Source organism: Mustela lutreola, chromosome X (genome assembly GCF_030435805.1).
Source record: "Mustela lutreola isolate mMusLut2 chromosome X, mMusLut2.pri, whole genome shotgun sequence".
In the NCBI taxonomy this organism is placed as follows: domain Eukaryota; kingdom Metazoa; phylum Chordata; class Mammalia; order Carnivora; family Mustelidae; genus Mustela; species Mustela lutreola.
The window spans coordinates 60,313,107-60,340,958 of NC_081308.1; the positions used below are offsets into that span (position 1 = coordinate 60,313,107).

At 37.1% G+C, this 27,852-nt stretch overlaps 1 protein-coding gene across 1 annotated transcript in view; it reads left to right on the forward strand.

The window, feature by feature from the left end:
* The window catches only part of AR (androgen receptor), a 212,310-nt gene that overhangs the window by 154,854 nt on the left and 29,604 nt on the right, over nt 1–27,852 (forward strand). Inside the window, exon 3 of the mRNA XM_059156984.1 lies at nt 19,112–19,228. Within this exon, the coding sequence (XP_059012967.1) occupies nt 19,112–19,228 (117 nt within the window). The remainder of the gene's footprint in view (nt 1–19,111; nt 19,229–27,852) is intronic.

The following is a 27,852-nucleotide window of genomic DNA, read 5'->3' on the forward strand; positions in this document are numbered from 1 at the left end:
ATTTGGTTTGCAAGTATTTAAAAAGCTCAGATTTTTCCTTTATAGTCATAAGAGAGAGTGGTTTTTAGTTTTCTTTTTGCACTGTCTTATTCTTGTGTTCTTATCAGGGTAATAATAGTTTCATAAAATGAATTGGAAAACATTCCCTTATCTTTTTCTTTTTTGGAGGTGTTTTGTAAATAGTAAGTACTAGTTCTTTAAACATTTGGTAAAATTCCCTGATAAAGCCATGCATACTAGGGCTTTTCTTTGTGGGAAATAATATATTATTATTAGTTATTATTATTACTAATTAAATATGTTGTTATATATCTATTCAAATTTTCTTTTTACTTCTAAGTCAGTTTTGGTGGTTTGTATCTTTCCAGTAATTTTTTCATTTTATCAGTGTTGACATATAATTGTATATTATATTCACCAATAATCTTTATTTCAGTAAGATTTATTTCAGTTAGGATGATTCAATAAATTCCTTATTTCAGTAGTATTGTCTTTCATTCCTGATTTTCATAATTTGAGCTCTGTTTCTTTTTTATATTGGTTAGTTTATTAAAGGGTTTATCCATTTGTTGATCTTTCCAAAGGACTAAGATTTGGTTTTATTCATTTTCTTTTTTGTTTTAAATTCTCTACTTCATTTCTTTTTTTTTTAATTTTATTTATTTTTTTACTAATCTCTATACCCAATGTGGGACTCAAATTCATGACCCCAAGTTCAAGGGTCACATGCCTCTCCAACTGAACCAGCCAGGCACCCCTACTTCATTTATTCCTGTTCTAAACTTTTTAAAAAATATTTTATTTATTTATTTGACAGAGAAAGAGAGAGAGAACATGAGTGGGGGAAAGGACGGAAGGAGAAGCAGACTCCCTACTGAGCAGGGAGCCCAATGCAGGGCTGGATCTCAGGACCCTGGGATCATGTCCTGAGCTAAAGGCAGGTGCTTAACTGACTGAGCCACCCAGGCACCCCTTCTTTTCTAATCTTTATCACTTTCCTCCTGCTTTCTTTTAGTTAGTTCTCCCTTTTCTAGTTTTCTCTCTTGTGATGATAGTAGAGAGAACTACTTCTTTTTAACCCACTGAGCCACCCAGGTGCCTGCAAGAACTACATCTTTTTAGTGTAGGCATTTATAGCTATAAATTTAATCTAAGCATTGCTTCATTGAATTTCATAAGTTATGCCATGTTGTCTTTTCAATTCATTTGATATTTTCTTATGTCCCTTGTTTTCTTCTTTGACTCATTACACTGCATTGTTTAATTTTCATACATTTGTGAATTTCTGAAGCTCTCTTTTGTTACCTGTTATAGTTTTATTTTATTTTGATCAGAGAACATTCTTGGTATGATTTCAATGAATTTAAATTTTTTGATACTCAATTTATGGCCTTGAATTTGTTCTTCCCTGGAGAATGTTTCATGTGCACTTGAGAAGAATATGTATTGCAGTGTTTCAGGGTGGAGTGTCATGTAGATGCCTGTTAGTTCTAATTTGTTTATGATATTCATGACTTTTCTTTTCTTACCTTCTTCTTACTTGTTCTATACTTTATTGAAAGTGTGGTATTTAAGTCTTCAGTTTCATTGTTGAATCATCAATTTTTCCGTTCAATTCTGCCAGTTTTTACCTTATATTTTGGGAGGGGGGCTCTGTTATTAGATGCATGTATTTCCAACTGTATTTTTTTTAGTGGATTCAACAAGTTACCATTAAAACGTGTCCATCTTTGTCTCTAGTCACATGTTTTATCTTAATGTTTATTTCATCTGATATTAGTAGAGCATATCCAACTCTCCTTTGGTTACTGTTTGCATGGAATATATTTTCCATTCCCTTTGCTTTCAATCTATTTTTGTCTCTGAATTTATTTTTTTTAAGATTTTATTTATTCATTTGAGAGAGAGAGAGCATGCAAGTGGAGAGAGGAGCAGAGGGAGAGAGACAAGCTGATTCCATCCTGAGCATGGAGCCCTATGTGGGGTTTGGTCCCATGACCCCAAGATCAAGACCTGAGCCAAAATCAAGGGTTGGACACTCAACCAACTGAGCTACCCAGGCCCACCTCTTTCTGTCTCTGAATTTAAAGTTTCTCCTGTAAACAGCATAGTTACATCTTGTTTTTTTCAATCCATTTGTCAAATCTTTTTTTAATGGCAGTGTTTACTCCAATTACATTTAGTATAAATAACTTTTTTATTATGTTCTGTTAGTCACCATATAGTACATCATTAGTTTTTGTTGTAGTGCTCAATGATTCATTAGTTGCATATAACACCTAGTGCTCATCACAGCATGTGCCTTAACTTATAAGGTAGAATTATTAAGTTAAATGGTTTGTATGGTTGGTTGGTAGTGGTGTTTGTTGTTGTTTTTGTTGTTTGCTTGTTTAGTGACTTTTTAGAACTAAGTTCTGGATGCCTGGGAATATACTGAATCATTTCAAGGCCTCCTGTAAACATTTCATTTCCCCATTTTTTAAAAAAGATTTTGTTTGTTTGTTTAGTGGAACGTGGAGCTTAACATGGGGCTTGAACTCACAATCCTGAGATCAAGACTTGAGCTGAGATCAAGAGTTGAATGCTTAACTGACTGAGAAACTTAGGAGACACTTAAGATTTTATTTTTAAGTAATCTCTGCCCCCAGCATGGGGCTTGAACCCACAACTTGGAGATCAAGAGTTGCCTGCTCCAACAACTGAGCTAGCCAGGAGTGCCATCCCCACTTTTTTCAAGCTTTTCAGTTAGCTCATTTGTTGCCATACTTGCTATCCATCACCTTAGCCAGGCTAATATCCAGCATTTGCCTCTGATTATTTTCTGGAAACTCCCCCAGGGAAAAAGCTGTTCATACTGAGCAGGCTATAAGTCAGGTTAAATAAACACAGTCTTGAGAGCAGTGTTTCAGGGAGTCCCCAGACAGGTAAAATAATGGCAGTTCTCTAAGAAAGAGTCTTTGAAGGAGTCCCAACACCATTTTATCTCCTCCAGCGGGTAACACGCTGGTTTTCACCATCATGCTGCAGGCTGTTTTTTTTTTTTTTATGGTTACTATGGTACTGAGGAAGGAGTGACAGGGAATAGAGTAAATTTAAACACTGCAAAGTTTTGAATAAATGCTCCCTAGTCACAAGAGTTTGGTTAATTTCTAGAGTTCTTAAAATATTTATTCTGACCCCCCCCCCTATTTTGCCATTTTTCTATTTCCTTTATGGAGTAGAGAATTTTAGGAATTCCTCCCTCCATCATCTTCTCATATTACTCCAGTCTAAGAGTTGTTTTGATTGAGAACTTCCCAACCTTTAAAAAATTGCACATCTCAAGTGTCCAGGAAAAATGACCCTGAAAGTTAATTGAATTTTCAGGATCTTCCAGCTATTCCTAAGGTCACTCACCACAATGCTGTTTTTTGTTTGTTTGTTTGACAAGCAAGAATAAAAGTATTATTTTTCACATGTGATTGATATAGAAATGTAGGCCAGGCCGTGTTTCTCCCTCTACTCAAAGTCTTCCAGTATCTCTCCATCTCATTCAGAATAAAAGTTCTGACCTAAAAATTATTGTCCTTTAAGATCACAAATGATCTGTACTGATGTTACCTCTCAGACCTCACATACTGCCACTTTTCCTCATGCTATAGCTGCACTGGCTTCTTTGCCATTCCCCAAAAATGATCGGCATTGTCCCACATCAGGGCCTTTATATCAATTATTCTCTGTCTTGAATGCTCTTCCCCAAGATATGTGTGGCTTACTCCCTCACTTCAGGATTTTTTCCTAAATCTCACTTTAATGAAGCCTGCTTCCACCACTCAATTTAAAATAAGTCTGCCCTAGGACTCTCTGTCCCCTTTACCATGCTTTTTGTCCATAGCACTTGTTGCTTTCTAACATACTACTTAATTTTTAATAATTGAGTCTATTGTTGATTGTCAGTTTCCTTCCCTCCCACACCTCCTCACATACATTAATATGAATATTAGTCAAGGTAATTATTTTTTAGTATTTGTTCACTTACATATTCTAAGCATCCAGAACACTGTGTGGCATAGAGTAGATATTCAAAAAATATGTATTAAAATAATTAATCTTTTAATTTTGACCAGATTTTTCTTAATATTTTTTCTGTTTTATGGAATATAAACCAGTGCCTAGTATAGATTTTGGCACTTAATAGGTGTTAATAGTTTTTGATTAGATTACATAATGAATATTATGCTCCATTTTCAACCCTTTGTTTATCCAGTATTGTCAGGTAAATGAAATGTTCCACCTAAATGAACTTTTCCAGAAAACTGATCTCCAAAAAGTCTAGGTTTTAATATTTTTTTATATATCTTATTGGAATAGGTAAAATAGTCTGCATGCCTTCTAAAACATAGCAGAGTTACTATAATTAACTTGTTTTGTTGCTATTTGGAATACTATGGAGAAAAGAATGGGAGTAAGAGTCAAAGTACCTGATTGTGGCAATCATTTCACCTCTTCACTGCACGAGCTTGGACAATTCTGTTAACCATTCTAAACCTCAGTTTTATCATTTGTAAAATTATAATAATTGCCCTGAGTAGCTCATGTATTGTTGTGAGGTTCAGAGAATACAGTGGTTTGGAACACTGTCTGTAAGTTATAAAGCTACCTACAAATGCAAGGTGGAGGTTATATAAATGTTTATGATTTGGGAAGATGCTGGATATAGATGAACTGTTTCCTATTGGTGAGTGTTTAGGGAACAAAGAAGGGGTACGCTCAATATGAAAATGGCTAAGCCTGAGTAACACCAGTGTTGCCTAACATTAGTTGCAGATAATTTTACATTCCTGATGTTCCAGAATAGGTCTCTTTCAAAACAGGAATTTTGCAAGTATCCTTGTACTAAATTACTAATAATTATTGATGTTTTATAGATTTTTAGAGCCAAGGATAACTGTTGTGTTTTTAGGAAAATTTCTTGTGCCCTTAGTGCTAAAAACGTACTCCAAAGTGCATAGACACTCAAATACCTAGGGACCTTTGGGACAGTGAAAAAAGAACAGATGAAGTTAGACCTGTTTGTCAGCTGATGTTCCTCCAGTTGGCCTGGGTGGTTTTTGTTTTGTTTTGTTTTGTTTTTCATTAAGGAAAGCCTAGCAACATGTACTTTTGAGTTCTTCTGACCTTCCTAATCACAAATGGAAAGGAGTAATTTACTCATTTTTGGGTTCTACATTATAGAGGAATTTTAAGATTAATGATAGACTTCTCATTTGGTCAGTAACCATTATTTTTGTTCACAATTCAGTTGATTTAAACAATTTTGGTGAGGATTCTTTTGAAGAATTCAAATGTATAAAAGGAAAATATATTATCTTTATGGCAAATGGACGGTAAGGATGGACCTTTCTCAATGGATGCAGTTTCCCTGTCTCATTCTCTGATGGTTGGAAGGTGAAGCCTAAGAGTGTTTTAACTAAGCAGTCAGCATGCCAACAGTTCATTTTACCACCCCACTGGCCTCCAGACGTCATTTTCCTAGCCGTGTCTATTGCTTGGTTACAGTAACTGGTCTTTCAGATAATAATCACCAAAACGCAAACCAAAGCAGAGGCTGAGGGAAGGAACAGTAAAACCTGTTTGGCCATCTATATCAAGGCAATTGTAAGAGAAAAATCTTTGGTTTTGGTACAAAGGGAGAGAAAAATGGATGGAATCAGTGTGTTTGTGATATTTTAGACTTTTTAATGACCAACAAATCATCAGTTTTACATCATGTTAAATTAATCAAACTTGGCTCTTTCCAACCTCTATGCCTTTTCAAATGTATCCTTTCCACTGCCTGAAGTGTTCTACATTTCCATTTTACAGTAAGCTAAATTGAGGTCCAAAGAAGTCAAGTGACTTACTCCAAGTTCCAGCTAGTAAGAAGGAAGAGCAAGGACTTGAAAGCAGTTTGTGGAACTATAATGCCCCATTCTCTCCCTACTGTAGTACTACACTGGCTCTTTTTGTTATAGTTTCCACTAATTCCTCTATGAGTGTCCCACCTCAAACCTTCAGCACATTTGTGGGGCTTCCCTAGAGTCAGAAAGAAATTTTGGCTTCTTAGTGCTATGAGTCCATCACAGTGTGACTCTCCTAAGGGGAAGAGACTCAGAACAGTCCTTGGGAGAGACTTGGAGAAGGTGGCTATGCAATAATTGGGATGCAGGTTCACATCTTCAGTCTTCTAATTAGTAGTGCCTCAGCCCTCAGTAGGAATGGCAGTGACACCACAGGCAACCTTGACCTCAGTGAAGCAGCATATTTAGGGGAGGCACTAAAAGCTTCTCCAGATTTTCTTGAGGCTGTTGCACAGTTCAGTTAGTCCTTCATGGGGCCCAGGCTTGGGTTTTTTCTTTCATATACCTTTTCCTTTTGTTTTCCCTTTTGTTTTCTTTTCCTTTCATCTTTTCTCCTCCTCACCACCCCAGTCCTTCCTCCTCAACCCTGCCCCTTCCTCCCCCCTCTCCTCTCCTCCTTCTCTTTTTCTTCTCTCTTTTTCTATCTCTCTCATCTTTAATCTTGTTAAGAAACATGTAAGCGTTTTGGTAAGGTCTAAACTATAATCATCTTAATATGTAGCTTTTGAATTTTCAGGACATCAAATCAGAGCAGCACCCAGAAGGAGAACACAGTGCAGATGTGTGTCTGTGTTGTAGTTTATTATATTTCAGTTTTAAAATTTGATCTTAGGTGACCCCCCTTCTAAAAAAACTATATAGGAAGGATATTTAAATAATTAATTTGAAAAGCTCTTTATTATGGAACACTTGATAAATAACATTAAGTACAGTCCTTGTGTGCTTCACAATAAAGATTTCAGCAGTCACTTCAGCCTTAATCATTTACTCTTGTGTTCCACATGATCCCATGAGAATGCCCATCATTCAATTAGCTCCTGTGTACCAAGTACCTGAAACTTGCCAGATACTTCACATATATTATTTTGAATTCTCATGGCCCTGCAAAAAATGGATGATATGATCTCAATTTTATAAGGGAGGAAGCAGATAAATGGATGATATGCTATTTACCCAAGATTATGCTATTTGCTGTAACTACTAAACGATATTGTTGGGATTCACAATGCAGTCCTTCTAACTCCTCTAAGTCTATGATCCTGTCACAGGACCATACTTCTGTGCCACTTAACAAGTGGCTAAGAACAAGTGGCTTTCGCAATCTATGCCTAATAGTCTCTGAATCTCTGGGATGAATTAATTTATTGAGAGATTATTAATTTCTGATCATGCTTCCTCATCATTTTATATACAAAGAAATTGAAACTTAAAGGAAAGCAATGATTTGCCCAACACCTCACAGCAAGTCATTGAATTCAAGCCATGACCTATAGCTTCTTGCCCCATTCCAAAATCCCTTTATATTCTTTTGTATTATCGCTGCTTCATGTGAATTTATGTGTTTATTTCAAGTTTCTAAAAGGCAGAACTTAGGATTTCTCTTTCTCCTCTACAGATTTAAGCACAGGCTGAACAATCGAATTTTCAGTGGGCATTTGTTAACTAGCCAATTTTGTTGTTGTTGTTGTTGATAGCAAATGTATTTTCTCTGACCCTATTAGAAGCACAGCTCCCCTAATTACACAGTGTGTTGAACAGGCAATGCACCTGTTGTGAATGGTTATTCTAAAACTGGGAAGTATAATGTGCTGGGAACCTTTTCTTGTTTTCTGTCTGAGATATTATGAAATATAATTCCCTTGTGTAGATAGGGATACTGAAACCCAAATAGGAGAAAAGATTTGTCTGAAGGTCATAGGGAAATTCATAACAGAGCTGTGCTGATTTTAAATGTATATTTGGAATGCACAATACATGGATATGATACAAAATTTTAAAATCACAAAAAGTTAAAGAGTTAAATAATTCTGAGCTGTCATCCCTCAGGCATGTAGTTCTCTTTCTGGAGGATAACCACTATTTATTAGTTTCTTGTGTATCCATGTAGACATAGCATGTGTATAATAAACATACAAATATATATGTTAAGTATATCAATGCATCAATCAATACACCAGTATTCCTCACAGAACTAGTGTTCTGTATTGTTTTGTATCTAATTTTTTTCACTTTATAGTGTATCTTGGAGATTGTTTCACATCAGTATATATATGTAATAGCTTCATTTTTTAGAATTATTTATTTATTTATTTGTCAGAGAGAGAGAGAGAGAGCATAAGTAGGGAGAGTGGCAGGCAGAGGTAGAAGCAGGCTCCTTGCTGAGCAAGGAACCCAATGCAGGACTCAATCCCAGGACCCTGGGATCATGACCTGAGCTGAAAGCAGGTGCTTAACTGACTGAGCTACCCAAGCATTCCAATAGCTTCATTTTTAATGGCTGTACTGTGTGCCTATATTGATGGGCAATTATGTTGTTTCTAGTCTTCTGCTCTTATAAACAATGTTTCAGTGAATGTTCCTGTATAAATGTCATGTCATGCATGTGCAAACATGTGGTGGGTCAAAGCATGTGTCCATTTTAATTTTGAAGGCTTTTGCCAAATTTTCCTCCACAAATGTTGTAAGATCATTATTATACAGAACTTAGATCTGATAAAATTTATAAAAGAAATGGTTACATTTTACATGGTACATTGTAAAATGGTACATTTTACAAAAGAGTTATTATGTTGACCTTAAAAAGTGTTCATTACAGAGTTTCTTTAAATGTTCAATCTTTACATTTAAAAGTGAATTCAGTTTAAAGAAATGTTATTTATACACAACTGCTGAGGAATACAGCTATTGGGTAATGCATGTGAAAATGCTAAAATTTCTCTGAAATGCACATGAATCTCTACAAGCTGTGGTCGTTATATTATCAAACCCCAGAGGTGTGCTTGGGTGAAAGCATAGGGAGAAAAGAACAATGGGGCCAGACTCAATTAGGAGAAAGGAAAAACTACAATTAGGGAAGAACGAGCTGTGTGCCAGTAAACTGAATTTCTTCCTGGAAGGGGTAAGGGTCAGTGGGGAGCCCTTGATTTTGTAGTGTCTGCTAATTTTCATGCTGTAGATACTCCTGTCAAGAATGACTTAAGCTACCAATATTACAGCACTGAATGTGAAATTGGGAAGTAATGCTCAAAATCAGTTTTTATGAGTCATTACAAGCCAACTCCAGCACAACACTGGACAGAGCTCAAAGGAAGACAGCTTGAGAACATAAAACTTGGGTCTGACCAAATATCAAATGACCTTGGCAGAAGTCAGCTGGCCATTCCTCATGGTGTTTTCCTTGGTGAGTTTGGAGCCTGTACTTCTCCCAAATGGTCTTTACAAATCTCATCTGAAGAACATCATCTGTTTGGTGCTCCCCAAAGTACTTATCTGAGTGGCCTGAACCTCACTGGTCTCCAGATTATTCCTTTTCCTTTTGCCAGGGTATAGACTCTGTGCCTGGTGTTGTCTAGCCTGTTCCACAGCCCAAAGCAATATCTTGGGAAAAATTTACCATGAATCAACAATGCTTGGAACTGCATTTCAAAGAAGAGAATTCCTTGGACAATTAAGCCAGAGAGGTTCTAGGCTGTCTTGGCTCCAGAAAAAGTTACATCCATAGGATGCATGGCCCTAAACAGGCCTTAGGCTTGTCCCAGTCTATATAGGTCACTTGGGGGGAGGCACTTACTCCTTTTTTTCTGTAGAGTAGTCGTTTTTTTGTGTTTGTGTGTGTGTGTGTGTGTGTGTGTGTGTGTTTCCCCAAGGGGAGGCCCTTAGAGTTCTCCTTGAATCACATCCAGGAGAATTTTGAGACCCCCATCAGAAATTCCAATGTGAATAAAAGACTTCTGAATCTACCTTCCTTAAGTTGCTACTATTTTCTTAATGTCTACCACATTGCCTTCTAAATTAAGGGAACCAAGGCCAAGAGAGAAGTAGAGATAACACACCAGGCCAGGTCACTTAGGGTTTCAGTGAAACAGAAGGGCTAGTCTTCAGGTCTTCCTCTTTCCTGGTCTGTACTCTTTTACTGTTCTGCACTGCCTCCTGTCTTTGAAGGATTGTGTCAGGGCCCAGTTGAGAAGAAATAACACACTGACAAGGGCAAACATCAGCATCACAGGTCATACAGACCTGGTTTCTGATCCTGCTTCTGCCACTCACTAGCTGGTGACTATAGGTAAGTCATTCAGCATCTCTGAGACTTATTTTCCTCAATTCTAAAATAGAAACAGTAGCTACCTGGAAGAGTTTTGACAAGAATTAAATGAAGTAACATCTTTGAAGGCAAATTGAATAGTACCCAATGAAAGCACAGTGGGATTCTCCACTTCTTTTTATTGTTCTTCGCCAGGAAGTCAAGTGTTACTCCTCCTTCACACTTTGAATAGGCAGTATGGGTAGTTGTAGAACATTCAGGTCACATAAATCAGGATTGAGGCAAATAAGATATTTGCTCAGTTATGGTGGTTAAATAGAAAGCACATGCTCCCTGGATGGAAACTGAGCTATATGCTTTGGTGTCAGTAAGCACTCTGCACTTCGGGTTTCCTCATATATAAATTGAGGGTAATGGTCTGTACCTTCCTTCCTTTGAAGAAAGTCTCAGTAATATAATGAATATGAATATTATTTTGAAATAATAAAGCAAATATGCAGAGCATATAGTGGGCAAGAGACTTGAGTTTTAATCCTATCACTGTTATTGACCAATTATTTAATCTTGGTTTTGCCCATTCACCTTTCTGGATCTCAGTTTCCCCATCCGTAAAATGAGAATGTTGGACTAGAAGATCCCTGCAGATGTCCTAGCCCCTTCTGATAGTCAAGGAGTTTATTATTTAAATAATAACGGATATGATTTGTATAATGCTTTATGCTTTTTATGTTATTTTCACATGTATTATCGCACATGAGAATAGCACTAAACTACTGGACTATGAATAAGAAGGCCTGGATTTTTGTCCCTATTTTAACATTTTGACTCATTCTATAGCCTTTTTTTTCCCTTAAAGATTTTATTTATTTATTTGAGAGAGAGACAGTGAGAGAGAGCATGAGAGGGGAGAAGGTCAGAGGGAGAAGCAGACTCTCCGTGGGGCTGGGAGCCTGATGTGGGACTCGATTTTGGGACTCTGGGCTCATGACATGAGCCAAAGGCAGCCATTCAACCAACTGAGCCACCCAGGCGCCAGACTCATGCTATAGCCTTAAGCAAGTTTCCACCCACCCCCATTCTCTGAGTCTCAGTTTCTTAATCCATAAAATAGAAGATATGGTGTTTGTGGTTAAATCACTAAGTCTTAACTTTTCCACAAAGGCCTGGGAACTCTTTACAGAGTTTCTCTAAGATAGACCACAATGCTAAGAATGTAGAGAAAAGGAGAAAGGGAGAGGTGTGGCAGGATGAGTTCTAAGTTTCCTATGCCTACTTCAGGTAGATTAGGTTTAATTTTATCTGTTTTCTATATATGGGGCCTCTATGTAATATTTCACTTATAAAAAAAGTTTCACTACCATAGGAAAAAAACTTGATAAATGTGCTGTAAAGTCTTAGGTATTAAAAGGTGGGATTCAAGAAAATATGCTGTTTGGTAGCTTCATTTTTGTTGTTTTAACAAAACAGAATATTGTGAACACCCTTCTGAGTTAAAAAAAAAAAATGACTCACAGCATTCTACTGCATAAATATGGGATAATTTGACCATCCCCTTAATGTTGGACATTTACATTTTTCCAATATTCCCTATTTTCATAATGCTATATTGAACTTCTTCTTTATGCTTAAATAATTATTTTCTCATAAAAAAGATTTCAAGAAATGGAATTACTGGTTAAAGGTTATTTGTATTTAATTTTGGGGGGGGGTATGTTCCAAAATTGTTCTCTAAAAGTATACAGTCCTACCAGTAATATATCTGTGCCAATATTTGGTATTTAATCTTTGCCAGTCTGACTTATGAAAATGACATCTTATTTAATTTGTATTTGTTATTTCCAGTGAAATTGAAGTTCAACAATTTTCATATATTTATCGGTCTTTTGTATTTATTCTTTTAATTTATTTTTCATGTTTTTTGTCTATTTTTCTATTGCACAGCTCATCTTTATATATCAAGGAAATTGACCACTGCTTTTACATGCTTGATGCCAATATGTTTTCCTTTGTTTGTGGTTGTCTTTAAGTTTTATAAGAAAGTTTAAATGTCTTCTAGTCGAGTCTATCAAAATTTTCACTTATATTCTGTATTGCCATTCTTTAAAAAGCCTTATTCTACCTTTAAAAATAAAAAAAAAAACCTATATTTCCCAACAGTACTGTAATGCTTTCCTCTTTTTTTTTATTGACATCTGTAATCCATATGGAGTTTAGTTTGGATGGTAGTAATTTAAGTTTTTTCACTTTCCCAAATGATTAACCAGTTGTTCTGACACCATTTAATGAATAAGTCATCCTTTCTTCACTTATTAGGATAAAATACTATATATATGGAGTCTGTTTCTGTCTTTTCTGATCTCTTCTACAGATCAATCTATACTGGAGCCATTACCAAACTGCTATAATTATTATGGCATTTTAATACTTTAAATGTTTGGTAAAAATTTTTTTCAAAAATATCTTGGCAATATCACACATTTTACTCCTTCAGGTAAACTTTGCAATTGTTTTGTCAAGATTTGTTTGGGTTGCTTTAAATTTGTAGATTTCACTGTGGAGAAGGGGACCAAAATCTTTACAATATTATATCTTCCCATGTAGGAATACTGTATATCTTTTTACTTAACTCATGTCTTCTCTTACATTCATATATATATATATATATATATATATATAGAGAGAGAGAGAGAGAGAGAGAGTTTCATCCATATAAGTTCTGCATTTGCACTCTAGTTATAAAGTATGAGAAACCCAATGTTCTTCAGTCTTTTCTATAGCTTCATGATGAACATGAATTTTTGATCCTCTTATTTGCCTGATATAATACTGCAGGAGTTGGTAACTCCCCTGCCTTAACTGATCTGCTTTAAGCAGAATTTTTCAGAATGAACATATTGAAGGAAGCCTGACCAAACATTGGCCTCAACTCATATTGCATGGCAGCACCAATGGGAATGACCCCCCCCCCAAAAAAAAAAAACGCAATAGAAATGGGAAGTCTATGGAGAAAATATCTGAAGTTGGTCTCCTCACCTCTATTCCTGCCTGAGTTTTGGATCATACTTATTAAGCTTTCTGATGGAAGAATAGGACCATGAAGAAACATGAAGAAAACCATTAGGGCAGTAAAGGACTTCAGACCCAGCTGGCATGCAGAGGACCTTATGTTATCCCATTATGTGACCATTCATGGTAGTCAAGGGCTTTCAGCTGTTCCAATCGAAGATTTATCAAGCATTAAATGTGCAGCCTGTTTGCAATTCTAGAATGTAAACTTAATCTCCTTCAATGCGAGAGGGGATTGTTGTATTTTGCCAGAAATTTCATAATGACATTTTTGTGAGACCGATTATAGGTTAATATAAGCTTGTTATTGAAGGTCAACAGTGTCAAAGAGCTAGGTATAATATTTGTAGACTCTGAGGAGGAAGAGATGGATAGGAGTTTGTGGTTGTCTGTGTTAATTATTCAGTCACCTAGGCTACCATATCCAATAGAGGACTTTCTAAGACCACCTTGGATCAGGCAGGCCCAGATCTCACTTATACTTCTGTCAGCTGAATACTGAGAAGGCATTCACAGGGCCATACACTTGCTAGACAATGAACAAAGATACCTAACACCTACAGAGTGCTCTCTTGAGGCTACACTCACCCACACTACATCTCCATTAGATGCAGGTGCCAAATTTTTCTCTAGCTCTATCACCAACTTCCTATGGCTCGTGACATGTCATTTCAATACTTTGTGTCCATTTTCATAAATGGGGAGTCAGGGCATCACATTGGGACATTTTGTTATAAGGCTTTTAATATCCTTTACAGTCCAAAGATGATGTAGTTCTAATTAGACCCAACGCGTTGAGGTCCAAGGAGACAAATACTGAGTTTCCTGGAAAGAATAGCCTTATAAAATGGAATCCAGAAATGGAATAGGCTGCAATTCATGAAAGGATGGGACAACCCTTTACAGGGATGTTACATAGGGGATTCAAGCCTTGTACAGAGGAGTGGGTGTATTGTGACCAAATACCTTTTAAAATTCTTTCCAATCTGTGAGAATCATAGCCTTATGGACAATGATTTTGAACAAACTAACAGTGTGATGCTGGGCAGGTCAATTTCATCTTAGCATCATTTTTTTCACTTATATAATGGGGTATACGATAATCCCTATTATACTACTTTGTACAAGATTGTTATTAACTTTTGTGAGCGAATCAAATGGGAGACATTCTAATCTTATGTTATTATATTTCATAATATGTTTTAATTTATTGTTACTATATGTTATTAGATGTTTTATAGTTATATAAAGGTTATATAAAAATATATATTATATATAAATTTATATATTTAATATATAGGAAGCATATTTAATATATAGGAAGTATAAATATATATTTATATATTTAATATATAATAAAAGGAAGACAAAGCAACTTTTTTGATTGTCCATTAAAAAAATGAAGAATTATAAAAAAATTTAAAAATGAAGAATTATTAGAAAAAAGTAGCAAAATAAAAATCAAATATAGAAAAAATTATATATAAAATATATAAATTTATATATATAATCAAATATAGAAAAGATTATATATAAAATATAGAAATTTATATATAATGAAATATAGAAAAAATTATATATAAAATATAAATTTATAAATATTTATATAAAATATATAAATTTATATATAATTTTTTCTATATTTGATTTTTTTGCTACTTTTTTCTAATAATTCTTCATTTTTAAATTATTTTATAATTCTTCATTTTTTTAGTGGACAATCAAAAAAGTTGCTTTGTCTTTCTTTTCAATATATAAACTTAATTTTCCTATTTCTTTTTTTAATTTTTATTTAATTTTTAAAATTTTTTTCAGTGTTCCAGAATTCATTGTTTATGCCCCACGTCCAGTGCTCCATATATCTAAATTTATTATTATATAAATACATGTACATATTTTATATATTTTTTATATAAAGATAAAGATATATAATATATATTATTATGTATTATATTTTAATTCATTGTTCTAATAAAGAACCCTGGTAACTTCAGCCATACTGGAGAAGTAGAATAAATAGAAAAGAAGTAATAGCAACCCAGTGGTTGTACACTGGTTCTGCTATCATTTGGGGGTTGGTAATTCAGGCAGGAGAAGTGGATTGAAAGCAACCTAAAGAGGGTGTTCCATTCCCTGTTTTTGTTCCTAATCCTGTTTTGTTCCATTCCCTGTTTTGTTCCTTAACTGCAGATGAGTCACAGTTCCCATTTTTAGGAGATTCCTTCTATATCCATCTTTGGGACCCTCACCCACATGTTAAGTGTCATTTAAAACTTTAAAGGCACTATTCTAGGGGTGCCTGGGTGGCTCAGTCATTAAGTGTCTGCCTTCAGCTCAGGTCATAATCCCAAAATCCTGGGATCCAGTCCCACACCGGGCTCCCTGCTCAGCAGGAAGCCTGCTTCTCCCTCTCCCACTCCCCTGATTGTATTCCCTCTCTCACGTGTGAGTCTTTATCTTTCTGTCAAATAAATAAAATCTTTTTAGAAAGTAAGTAAAGGCACTATTCTACTTCAAAAGAAACACACATCATATGTATGAATTTATACGACTTATTATGTTATATACTTTATGTGATCACACATACACACATATATAAAGATAATTTAAGAACCCTATTGTGGGAGTATGTACACCCACACCCATGTGCATTCACACATACATGAGTACACATACATGTGTATAAGCATATATTTTATACATATGTTGCATATGGATTGCAATAACAATGCCCCTCTAATACTGTTAAGTGCATTGATTTTTGAAGGACTTTAGAAAACAAAGAGAAAAGACTGAATGCAGACATAAGAGGCAATGTTACAATAAGTTGCTATCCTAAAAGAAGAAAGTTGAGGGACAAGAGACCATTATTTTGGTTAATGTCTTGCTTATTGATAATACTTAGACTCCACAAATATATTATGGATAAAATCCAGATATCATTTAAGGCTTTGATCTGGATATGGAATTGCTAAGTGTGTTGTACAGCTGAAATTAATATAGCACTGTGTGTTAACTACACCGGAATTAAAGTAAATAAAAGACTCCTTGAGCTGGAAAAGATTTTAGTGATTTTTCCAGTTCAAACATTACATACTATCAGTGGAGCCCAGAGAGGATAAAGGACTTGTCTAAGGTCGTATAGTGAGTTAGTAATAAGACTGAACAAGGATTCCATCTTGTGACTTCCAGCCTAGTGCCCTCTCAGTTATCTGGGACTTAAAACTTTTTCTTCAGCAGATACTTTCCTCTGTATCCTTAACAGCTATTACAAGGTCTGGCCCATAATAAATGTTCAGTAAGTTAAATGTATTGGTTGCACTGGGCTTTCCACTTATTCCTGGGTAAATTGTAAAGGATATCTGCATTTTAGGTCACATTGTTTTAGGCCAGGAGACACTCTGGGACAAAGTATGAACTATAGCCAGGGAGATGAGCCAAATTGAAAAAAAATATTTTCATACTTTTACCACTCATTCAGAGGGTGTTTACTTTTAGCAGCAGACTCTAGAACTCCTGTGGGAGCCCTAATCCAGTGGCTCTGCAACCATTCATTTACCAACTTGGGTTCATGAGCTGCTTTATTTTTCACCCCTGTGGAAGAAGGGATTCTTCAAAGGAGTATTCATAATGACCCGGTTTTACTAATTAATGTGAAAACTAGATCTAAAGGTTGCAATAGCACCAAAATTGTGGGGATGTTCCTGTTCTAGAATACCCACAGCACTGAACATGAACCTACTGGAGTTAGATATAGGGCCTCCCTTCTAGGAGTTGATACTCAAAGACTGAATGGCACTCATAGCGCCATCCTTTCTGTGCATATGACAATCCTCAGTTTGTGTAAGGAAAAGGCTGTCAGTTGGGGAACCTGGGTGGCTCAGTTGGTTAAGTGTCCCAACTCTTAATTTCAGCTCAGGTCTTGATCTCAAGGTCACGAGTTTGAGCCCCACATTGGGCTCTGTGCTGGGTATGGAGCCTACTTAAAAAAAGACTGTTAGTAAATTATGTGTTCTGTTTATACCCAAAAAAAAAAAAAAAAAAATCCAGTAGCATGGTGGAAAGAGTACTGGCTTGGAGGCCTTAGTTTTCTCATCTGTTAAGTAAAAGTAATGGTAGTAGTATCTACGTGTTATTCATTTAAATAGAATAACTGTGGTTATTCATTTAAATAGCATATATAAACTTGCCAACACAGGCTTTGTTCGAGGTAGGTACCTATAAAATAGTAATATTATTCCTTCATTAACCTCCAATTGAGTGTTCTTCAAGCAAGTCACCTTCCCAGAACTCATCCTTGGGTTGTACTGGGGTGATTTTTAACAGTTCCTTCAAGTCCAGCATTTTGGAAACCTTTGACAAGAGAAGGGAATGAGAGAGAAAAGTGGGGGGAGAAAGGGAGGAAGGGAGGAAAGAAGGAAGAAAAACAAAAGTCTTAAAAAAAAACAAAAGGTCTTGCTGACCTGGCTACTACTGAATGCCCGGTCTGTACATTTTAGGCTGAGAAGGGAAAGAGGAGAAAAGCTATAGCTGAATTTATGTGTTTTTGTCCCTGCTATCAAATAGCAATTTATCTTCCCTACCACAAACATGCCTCCTCTGCCAAAAGAAACCTCCCTAAAATCCCAGTCTCTCCCATAAACTAAAGCACAGCAGTAAATAAGAGTGACTTGGATTAAAAAAAAAAAAAGAAGAAGAAGAAGAAGAAGGGGTGGAGTAGGGGGATTCACAAGCTCAGGCTGTCTAAAGGCTCCAAGCATGAGAAGTTCTGCATGTTTCAGAGCAGCAGGGTATGTATCTTTGTCTATTTCTTTTGGTGACTGTGCCTACGTATCTTTCTGTACCAGTTGTGTATTCATTCAGTGTTTGTTGAAGGCCTACTGTATGCCAGGCATCTGTTGGGAGCAAGGAGGTAAAATATTGAGTAAAATGTGTTTTTTAGTGGCCTCCATGTTTTTTCTTTGAGCAGCTGTGATCCTGCGGACCTCTGGGTCTGAGCATGTGTGTATGTGTATAAGTATGATTCTGTGTATCTGTGACAACTCCAAATGTGCACAACAGAAATTGTTTTTCTTCTGCTGGCTTCAGAGGACTTCCTTTCACCTGTTGTGATTCACTTCACAAAGAGTGAGGTTCATCTCTGATTTTTATAACCCACAGGATCAGGGATATGATCACTATCAATTTAAAAACAATTAGAAGTCTCTTGGTGTTCTCTTTTATAGAAGTTTTACCTGTATTTTTATTATGAAAAATAAGCACTGTAATAGCTTAAGTATGACCCCTTGAATGATTACAGTTGTCAGGAGGTAGAAACATTGCCTAAATCCAAATGGCTGTGTCATGCTAAAAGAGTGATAATTTCTGCCATTGGTCACTTTCCCATGGACACTCTTAGCTTTCTTTTTTTTTTTTTTAAGATTTTATTTATTTGTCAGAGAGAGAGGGAAAGTGGGATAGCAAGTGCACAAACAAGGGGATGGGCAGAGGGAGAAGCAGGCTCCCCACCAAGTAGGGAGGCCAGTGTGAGGCTTGATCTCAGGACCCTGGGATCATGCCCTAGCCAAAGGAAGACACTTAACTGAGCCACCCAGGATCCCCATTCTTAGCTTTTAGTAAAGGTAGAACATCTTACTTCTATACACCTTGTCATAGTCCTTGTCATAAAGTATAGCAAGACCTCAATTGTTCAACCTTATAAAAACACCTATGAAAACCAAACAATATAGCATATAAGTAAACCAGGCTGAGTGATTTTGTGTGATCAAATTGTTTAGGGCTATTCTCTGTCCACTTCTCTCGTTCGGCAGGATGTATCCTTATGCCATTTCTGCCTAGAAATACTAAAGGAGAGAGACTCTGGAAATGCATCATGGGGCATCTACTGTTCTGTTTGTTCTCCCAGGTAAACAGAAGTACCTGTGTGCCAGCAGAAACGATTGCACCATTGATAAATTCCGAAGGAAAAATTGCCCATCTTGTCGCCTCCGGAAATGCTATGAAGCAGGGATGACTCTGGGAGGTATGATACTTTTCTTCTTTTTTTCATTTTCTCCCTCTCCCTCCTTCATCCTCTGATTGTCTCTTTAAACCAGATGTTCCTCTTTTGGTGCTTCTGAGATGGCCAGCTGTGCTCTAGACAGAAACTCACTCCTTCATACCCAACATGGCCATCAGCCAGCTAATGCCTTTCTTTATCCTTAACCATGTCACATCCCACTCTGGGGCTCAACACTGGAGCAGGAGGTGTGATGCAGGGATCAGGACCCATCAAGGGGTGAGTGAGTATGGAGATGATTATGAAGGATTCCCCAGGGGACACGGTGATACTGGCCTTATGTTGTTGAATGATGACCAGGATGAAAGAATTACAGAATCCAGAGTAATCACAGGTGCAAAATGACTCAGGCACAGGCTGGACCTGAACACCGAGGAATATCCTCAGTTAACTACCCCTATATTGTAGGACTGGCCACCTGGAATGAAAAGCTGCTTCTCTTTGGCACCTATGACTAGGATGTCAAGCAGAACCAGTTTCCTATCCCATATCTCCCAGGGTTGAGCAGGCCTTTTAATCATTTCCCTTTCTTTGCAAATCTGTTAATAACTTCCAACATTTTTTTTTTCATAACACAGTGGCTTGACAAAAGGAAGATACAGCTTTTTCAAGGGCAGCCATTCATCCTAAGGCTCTCTGTCCCCTAGTCTGTGTCTACTCTGAGCACTGTCAGGATTCCAGAAAGGCTTGGCTTTCCTTCCATTTTTCCCCCTCCAAATTTTGCATTTCTTCGTGTTTACATCTGTGCAATGGCAGGGTACCCCCTGCTGCCCGCTGCTTCTAAAAAGAAGCACAATTTCTAAGAAAAGCAAGCTTATTAGCCTACTTTGATTTGGAAATGGAACTCTGAAGAAAAGCAAGCTCTCTTCTGAATGCCTGAAACAATAGTCTCCTACCTGAATATTCATTATCAGCCTGGAAAACCCAAGTTCCTAGAATCCTGCCTTTTTCCCTGCCCCTCTCAAGGCTAATTTAGAGCACTTGTCCATCTCTGGCTTTCTGCAAGGTGCTCAATACCTTGTCTGCCTATGTACATGTTTATAGAAACCAACTTGTTTTCTGTGTGGGTCTTCATGTTGATAACTATATCTTCCCCTCCTTACAGGGCAATAATAGCCTTTAAACGGACCAAAGTACTACAAATGAATTGATTCAGGTTCAGTTTGAGACAGTCGCAACAGAACCATGTCAAGTAGTGTCTAGCACCCCCAGACATCACAGGCAGATGCTCTGTGAGTAGTTTTCCAGGCAGCCACATTAAATGAGACTCAAATATCAGAGAAAGACTAATCTTGTTCTTATTTTTTTGGTATACTCTAGAGAAATCTTACAATTGTGGTCTGTAGTGGGGAGGAAGAAGCAGGACTGGTATAGGGAAGTACAGAAGGAAAGTCAGGAAAGGTAACAAAAGGGGACTGGATATGAAGAAGTTTTCTTCATATGAATGTTGCAACCCTATGGTGAGAGTTCTGATACACTCAGCTCTCAGTTATTTAGCTCTCTGTGAATTGTGTGTAAGAGATGGGGCTCCCAGGTAGAGACCCCCCTCAGTTTTTCATCTGCTGATATGAATTGTAAGCCTGCTTTGACACAGGTAAAGTTTAATTGTAACCAAAGATCTCTGAAAATTTGAGTCCAAATCTTAAAATAAAGGGAAATCCTTTCTTTTTTTTAAGATTTTATTTATTTATTTGACAGAGAGAGATCAAAAGTAGGCAGAGGGGCAGGAAGAGAGAGAGAGGAGGAAGCAGGCTCCCTGCTGAGCAGAGAGCCCGATGCTGGACTTGATCCCAGGACCCTGAGACCATGACCTGAGCCGAAGGCAGTGCCTTAACCCACTGAGCCACCCAGGCGCCCCTGGGTCCAAATCTTAAAATTAGTTTCATGTTTCAGCCAACATCTCTCAGTATAAAACAGTCTGTAACATGATTATAGTGAAACCCTTTCAAAAAAGAGTAATTTCACTACTCCATATATCAGTGAGGCATAAATCTGTAAATTAATTTCACAAAAAGAGTGGTATACTAAATTTTCAAATTGATTTATTAGATAGAGTGCTCATATTTGAATGGACTTGGTCAACATAATGAAAAGAAGGTAATACTGTGAATGGCTTTCACTTCAGTTTCATTTCTATGACAGTTATTGAGTGTCTATTGTATACAATGGCACCATACTAGGCAATAGAACTCAGGCTGGCAAACTTGAAGAAATGTCTACAAGATACAAGGTTTCTTGATATTGTGTATGTGATCTTGCCTTTGGAGTCAGGCAGACCTAAATTAACTTCCCAGCTCCATTATTTACTGTGCCCCCTCTAGGCCTCAATTTCGCAAAGTCTATAATTTAGTGATAGCACTCTGTGATGTGAATGTGATGAGCATGAACATCGTTGCTAAACTACAAAGTGCTAGACAAATGTGAAGGCTTACTGTGACAGTGAGGTCCCTAGTAATTTAGATGGTAAGCACTTCCTAGTTGGCTTTTACCTTGAGTTACTCGGCATGCCCTATAATATGTAATAATTCCAACAGGCAGAGAGAACATCACCAGAAATCACACTTAATCACCTCAAACTAAACTAAAAGTACCATCAAAATCCTGTTTGAAAGCTGATTCTAGTAGTTAAGGAGATCATATATTATATTCAAATATCATGTCATTTACATCCCAAGTGTTTACCCACTTAAACACCATTGTTTGAAAAGCATAACTTTCCATTTTGCTAAACTTATCTCCACACTGCCTGATTCTCTGCTGCAAACCCAGCAAAGTGGTTAACTTGCAAATTTGATGTTTACCACACCTTTACTCACAACAATGGGAAGAAGAATGAAAACATAAATATAGAGTGGCCCTTCTAAATACTTTGGCAATAGACTTCCCTTTTCATAAGATTTGGGCTTAGCATAGACATTCCGATCACACTGAAGGAGAATTCATATAATTTTCTTTTATTCTTCCCATCACTCAACTCAAAATGGTATAATACATTCTAAAATGGCAACTAGGAATGTGGCCTTAAGCAAGTCCCTTTTCTCCTCTGAGGCTGTTTTCCCATCATGAAATTGGGATATGCAGTTTACCAAGGACCTTTCTGGCACTATCATTTTGTGATTCTGGGTGTAAAGTCACAGAAAAAGCATATCAGTCTTTCTTTGGATTAGGTAGCCATCCACTGCCCTCAGAAGTACAGACAGTCTAGATTTGAGTATTTTGACTTGCATAATAGTTTTAGCTACTACAGGTTACTTACACAGGTAAGATATATTACTTGTCTCAAAGTAGACCAGATATATAAATTATTGAGGGAGTGGAGGGCAGAAGGGTTATCCTTGTATCTTAAAGAAGCTGGCACTCGGTAGCTGATGCTTGCTTAGTGCTAAGGCCTTAAGGTTTCTAACTGGCTTTCTCTGTAGTGTTCCATCTACTATTTGGTGATGGGCTCTCCTTAACTCAGAGATATTTAAAACACATAGCATTTTCCTTTCTACTTCTAGGCATATGTACAGGTTCATTGCTTCTTTTCCTAACAGGTCTTGGTGTTTCTTGGTATTTCCAAGGGTGGCTGGGTTCTCTGGGTGGATCCCTTAAAGACTACTTTCAGGCTATTAACAGCCCATTCACCACAAGGGTAGGACTTTCTTTGTACCTGGCTCATTTCTGGCTGCTTTTGAAAAGCCAGACATTGCTAATTGCTTCAAGAATCTAAACCTCTTGCCTACTTTTAATGTAAGAAAATACTTACAAATATAAATTTCCAGAAAAGGACCTTTCCTCTAGTGAATTAACTGTGGATTTTTCACAGCTCATAGTTAGAATAAGTGTACAACCCTCTTTCACTATTCTCTGTACTTCCCAAGGATATACTTCCAGTTTCCAAGATGTAATGAGAAAAAAAGAATTGCCCTGACCGGCCATCTTCTCTCCTAACCCTTCTTTCCTTCTTATTTACCCTCCTATTCCTTCCCAAACATTTCTTTTTTTTTTTTTTTTTCATTTTGCAACTCTTGAGTTCTCAGCTTTTAATAAAGGACATTAGACCCTACTTTTACTCCTTCCTGTCTTGGATCCTGGAGATGGTAAGCCCTTCAGGAATTTCATGTAGCAGCCAAACCCCAGAAGAGGAAAAGAAACCTGGAACATGTGAGAATCTATAAACTGTTCAGTGTTTTCTTCAGGGGTTGCTTGAGAAGTATCTTTCCTACTAGAAGACTGAAGTTTACATGTGAGACTCAAAACTACTAACAGATCTGCATGTTTTAATAACCTCCAGGATTCTCCAGTTGGGAGGATGGCTCAGGGAGCCCATGACCTTGATCTGATGTCATCATGGATGTTATGGTTTGTTATGTGGTTTCCAGGTTGAAGACAGTCTTGAGGCCATCTCTTTCATAATTCTGCATGCTCAAGAGCAGCCCTGCATGGGTATTTCTGGATTACATATCCACACATGTCCAGATGCAAGAGTGATTCCAACACTGAAACACTATTCACAGCTTGGTTCCTCAGGAGACAAGTTTCACAGCATGTATCCATCCATCTATATATCTGTTCATCCTTCCATCCAGCCAACTAGCTAGTCCTTTTATCGTTCTATCCATTCATTCATCCATTTATCCATTTGAAAAATATTTATTTATTGAGTATGAACAATGTGCCAGACACTAAGGTAGGCATGTTGGGGATGCAGAGATGATTAAGATAAAATCCCTGGCCTCAAAAAGTTAAATAGGAGATAGAGAGTGATAATGAATACATCTCAACCTTAAAGGATAAAAAGGAAATGCCTGGGAAGAAACTGAATGAGATAGAAGGGAAGGGGCATTCAAGGCAAAAGGCACAGTTTGAATAAAAGCAGAGAAACATAAGAAAGAAATGTAATGAGGGTTTTAGGAAGAGCAAGTCATTTAATATGACAAGATCTGGGGAAATGGGGAAGGTAAGGTAAAACCACATTAAAAATGGACTTAGTTATTATGCTAAAAGTTTTGGATTTCGGGCAGCTGAAGATCTGTGACATGGGATAGACACATTCACATATCATTTTGTGTGTTCCTACATTTGTTTCTTTAATACAATTACTGGCAGCATGAGTGTGATATAGGTGAGGACCTACACTTTAGAAAAATATGTAATGGGCCAGGGAAAGAGAGAGAGAGAGAAAGTCTACACCAAATTTTGCTTCACACCTAGGATTGCAGCCTTTGTTCCTGAGGTTAGTTGCCTCCATTTGGGTTGATACCAGAAGTACTGACCATGTTCAAGAGTTCTTCCTTTATACAGACTTCTTGCCTTGGTCTAAGCTAGTGTTTCCTGACATGGATTCTGAAAAACTTAGTTTCACAACATGGTCCATGAAAAATGATTTTTATGGTCAAATAATTTATGCAAAGCTGCATGTTATGGTCCTGCTCAGGAAGACTTACAGTACTTGTTAGTATAACACAGACTTTGGCAAACACTGCAGTAAAGTAGCCTGAGGAGCTTGGTAACTCATGATTCCTAGATTTAATTCAACCACAGAAACAATTTTTTATAAAACACCTGTTAATATCCTACAAAACCACTATTTTCTGGAATGCACTTTGGAAAACTTGGGTACAGGTAAAGACTGTCCTATAGGCAGACAATACCCCTAGCCCAGTTCTTTCGTTTTGTAGATGTGTATGCCATTGCTCACCAGGAGACTCATTCAAGAATGCCTTTGTGACCAAAAGTAGACCATCCTCACCACATCTCAAGAGGATGCACTGGAGGACATCAAAACCTCTAAAGTAAACCATGTCTGTTATATTATTGTGATACACAAATGTCAGCATGTAATCCAGGCCAAAGTAGCATCATTGTCAAAGTCATCTAATGGCCACAGGTACAGATTTCAGACTCAAGAAAGATGCTAGACCAGCTATTTTCAACAAATATAATGACTTCCAGCATTGCACATAATGATCACTAAATGTTTGTTAATACCCAGATATTATTCCCTAAAAAGGTTAATGATAATCCTTTTATGTGAACTCTAAATAGCCTTTCAAGATCTACCCTGACCTTCTTTGCTAAAGTAGGAGGCCTATAAAGCATAAATTTGCAGACTTTGGGTCCCACTTCCCACCCAGTGATTGGGTCCCACTTCCCACCCTACCTCCTATTCAGCAGGCAGCAGAGCATCATAAAGAATCAATAATGTGGAACTCAGTTACTGAGATTTTCTCCCTTCTCCTTTGACTCTAATCAGAGCCCTAAAAGTCTTCAGGTTGGAGATACAAGTGGTAAGTCTCAATTCTAAGAAGTATGCTACTCCCACACACAACTCAGATACCTGAGTGCTCCTACAGATGGGCATAACTGAGAAGCAGAATTGCCCTATGAACTTTGATATCAATATACACAGGATGTGACTCAGCATTTACAATCTGTTTCTCTTTTTGTGTGTGTGTTTTTGTTTTAAGAGGTCCTATGATATAGTGGAAATTGTGTAAGGCACTCAGATACAGACAGGTGTCATTTCTAGTCCTGGCTCTGCCACTTACTATCTTAATGACCTTGGACAAATCATTAGATATTGAGCCTAAGTTTCTCCAACTATACTATGGGAATAATAAAATATTCCTTACAGAACTGTAAGTTTGTAAAGAAACTGGTACATAGTGGACACAAAATATATCACTGTACCCTCTAGTGCTGTTTTGGATGAGAATCGGCCTGTGTGCTCCCAGTCACCACTGCTATTATGATGTAGCTTTTAGTACTGGTTCCTTGGTTCTCTGGTCTCTGTATCACCTTTGAATCAACTCCTGAAATCTGTTCTTCCTGGTCTAGATCACCATATTCCAGTTGCTTGCATACAAATTTTGTGACACTTTGGATGGAAAAGGGTATGCTTCTCTCTAATTATAGTTCTCAAGCAAACTTGCATGTGGAGAACCAGAGACTGTCGCACAATTCCTTCAAACCAAATTATTTGGGACAGCACATATATGTTGTAGTCTGTCTTTGAGTCTTTGCTTTTAGATAACTATGGTAGAAGCAAATAATTTTTTCAAGTCATCAAAATTAATGATACCCCATATCTGGTACTTGAATGAGTATCTTACTTGTAAAATTTCCACTTAAAAACCTTGAGTTTTTAAAGTGTAATAGGAGCAGAAAGATTTTATTGTTGTTTACTTTTTGCTGTAAGTGCTCTAAAATCCCTCAGTTGCTCTTGAGAGAGTAAAATGATGTCATAGGCAATATTTTTCTAAGGCAGTAGGCAGAAAGCTAAGAGTACACAGAACATAATAGGTCATATATACAAAGACAAGTATTTTCTAAATATAACAATTCAGAAACAAATTATTTGAAGTAACATAACTGCTTATTTGGAAATATTTAACTTTTGATTTAAAAAGATAGCCACCTGCTTTTATGAATTGTAGGATGTAGTCCTTATCACAAAAGCATTTAAAATATGTTCTTATTGAACTGAACTTATACATAGACAATTTACCTGATCAAGATGCTTTTTTAGAGAATTTTGCCCATCTTTTAGGACCATGTTTGTATGAAGTAGAACTAAGGGGAAAAGTACATGGCCACCCAGAAAGCAGTAGAGCCTTCAGATTGTCTTTTATTGATAATGTTTCCATGACAACAGGTATCTAGTAAGTAAATAAAATGGTATCACTATCCTGAGTCACCTTTTTAAAAATAAAAGTTCCACTTTCCTCGACTTAGTAAATCCTGGCTACTTACACTTTTTAGATCTCTTAAGCCAGGCATTAGAAATGGGTTTCTTTCCCCTGCTTGGACTAATGGTTCTGTGGCTGAAGTGAAAATTGATTGTTGAGGGACATTTCAGCCTTCTAGCAGTCAGCAATTAAAAACCGTAAGCACAAATCCTGAAGAAATCACCTGCAGAAAACTTGGACTGGAATTTAGAACTAAGAAGAAAATCTGGATCTTGACCAAGATAAAAAGGTCACCAGCCCAGGCCTGCACAGGGTGGTGTGTCATGTTGGCCACAATGAAACTGAAAGAGATTGAGGACTCTCCCCAGGGTGGAAAATGAGGCATAGAAGCGTTGATTAGTGAGCTGTTAGGCACAGAAACATTAATTTTGAAGCATTCCCATCTCCAAGCTGAGTAATAATGCTTTTAATATTATGGGATTGTTTGGCTGCTGCAAGAAATTCAGAAGACCAAATAGGGAGGCTTTGTTGGGCTCTGAGTAGCTATAATGAGGCTGTTAAATTCTGCCTCCTTCTTTTCCTCCAGATCCTCCACCCCCACTGACTAATTATTGCCCACTGTGCACAAAAAGGCACACACAAACACATATATAGGCTTCTTAGTATATGTGTCATTAAGGCAGAAAAGGAAGGGGGGAGAAAACAAATATAAGTAAAGAATTTTCCATTTCCCCCCCTTGCCTGACTTAACAGGTAGGTAGGAAAAGAGAAAAGAACCCCAGACTAAAATGGCAGCCACTCCCTTGCCCCAATTTTGCATGCTGCCGCTAAAATCAGAGGACCTTGCTCAGGCAACTGATTATGGGGACTTCTACATGCAAGCCCACTTTTAGGTTGCTACATTCAACAGTGTCT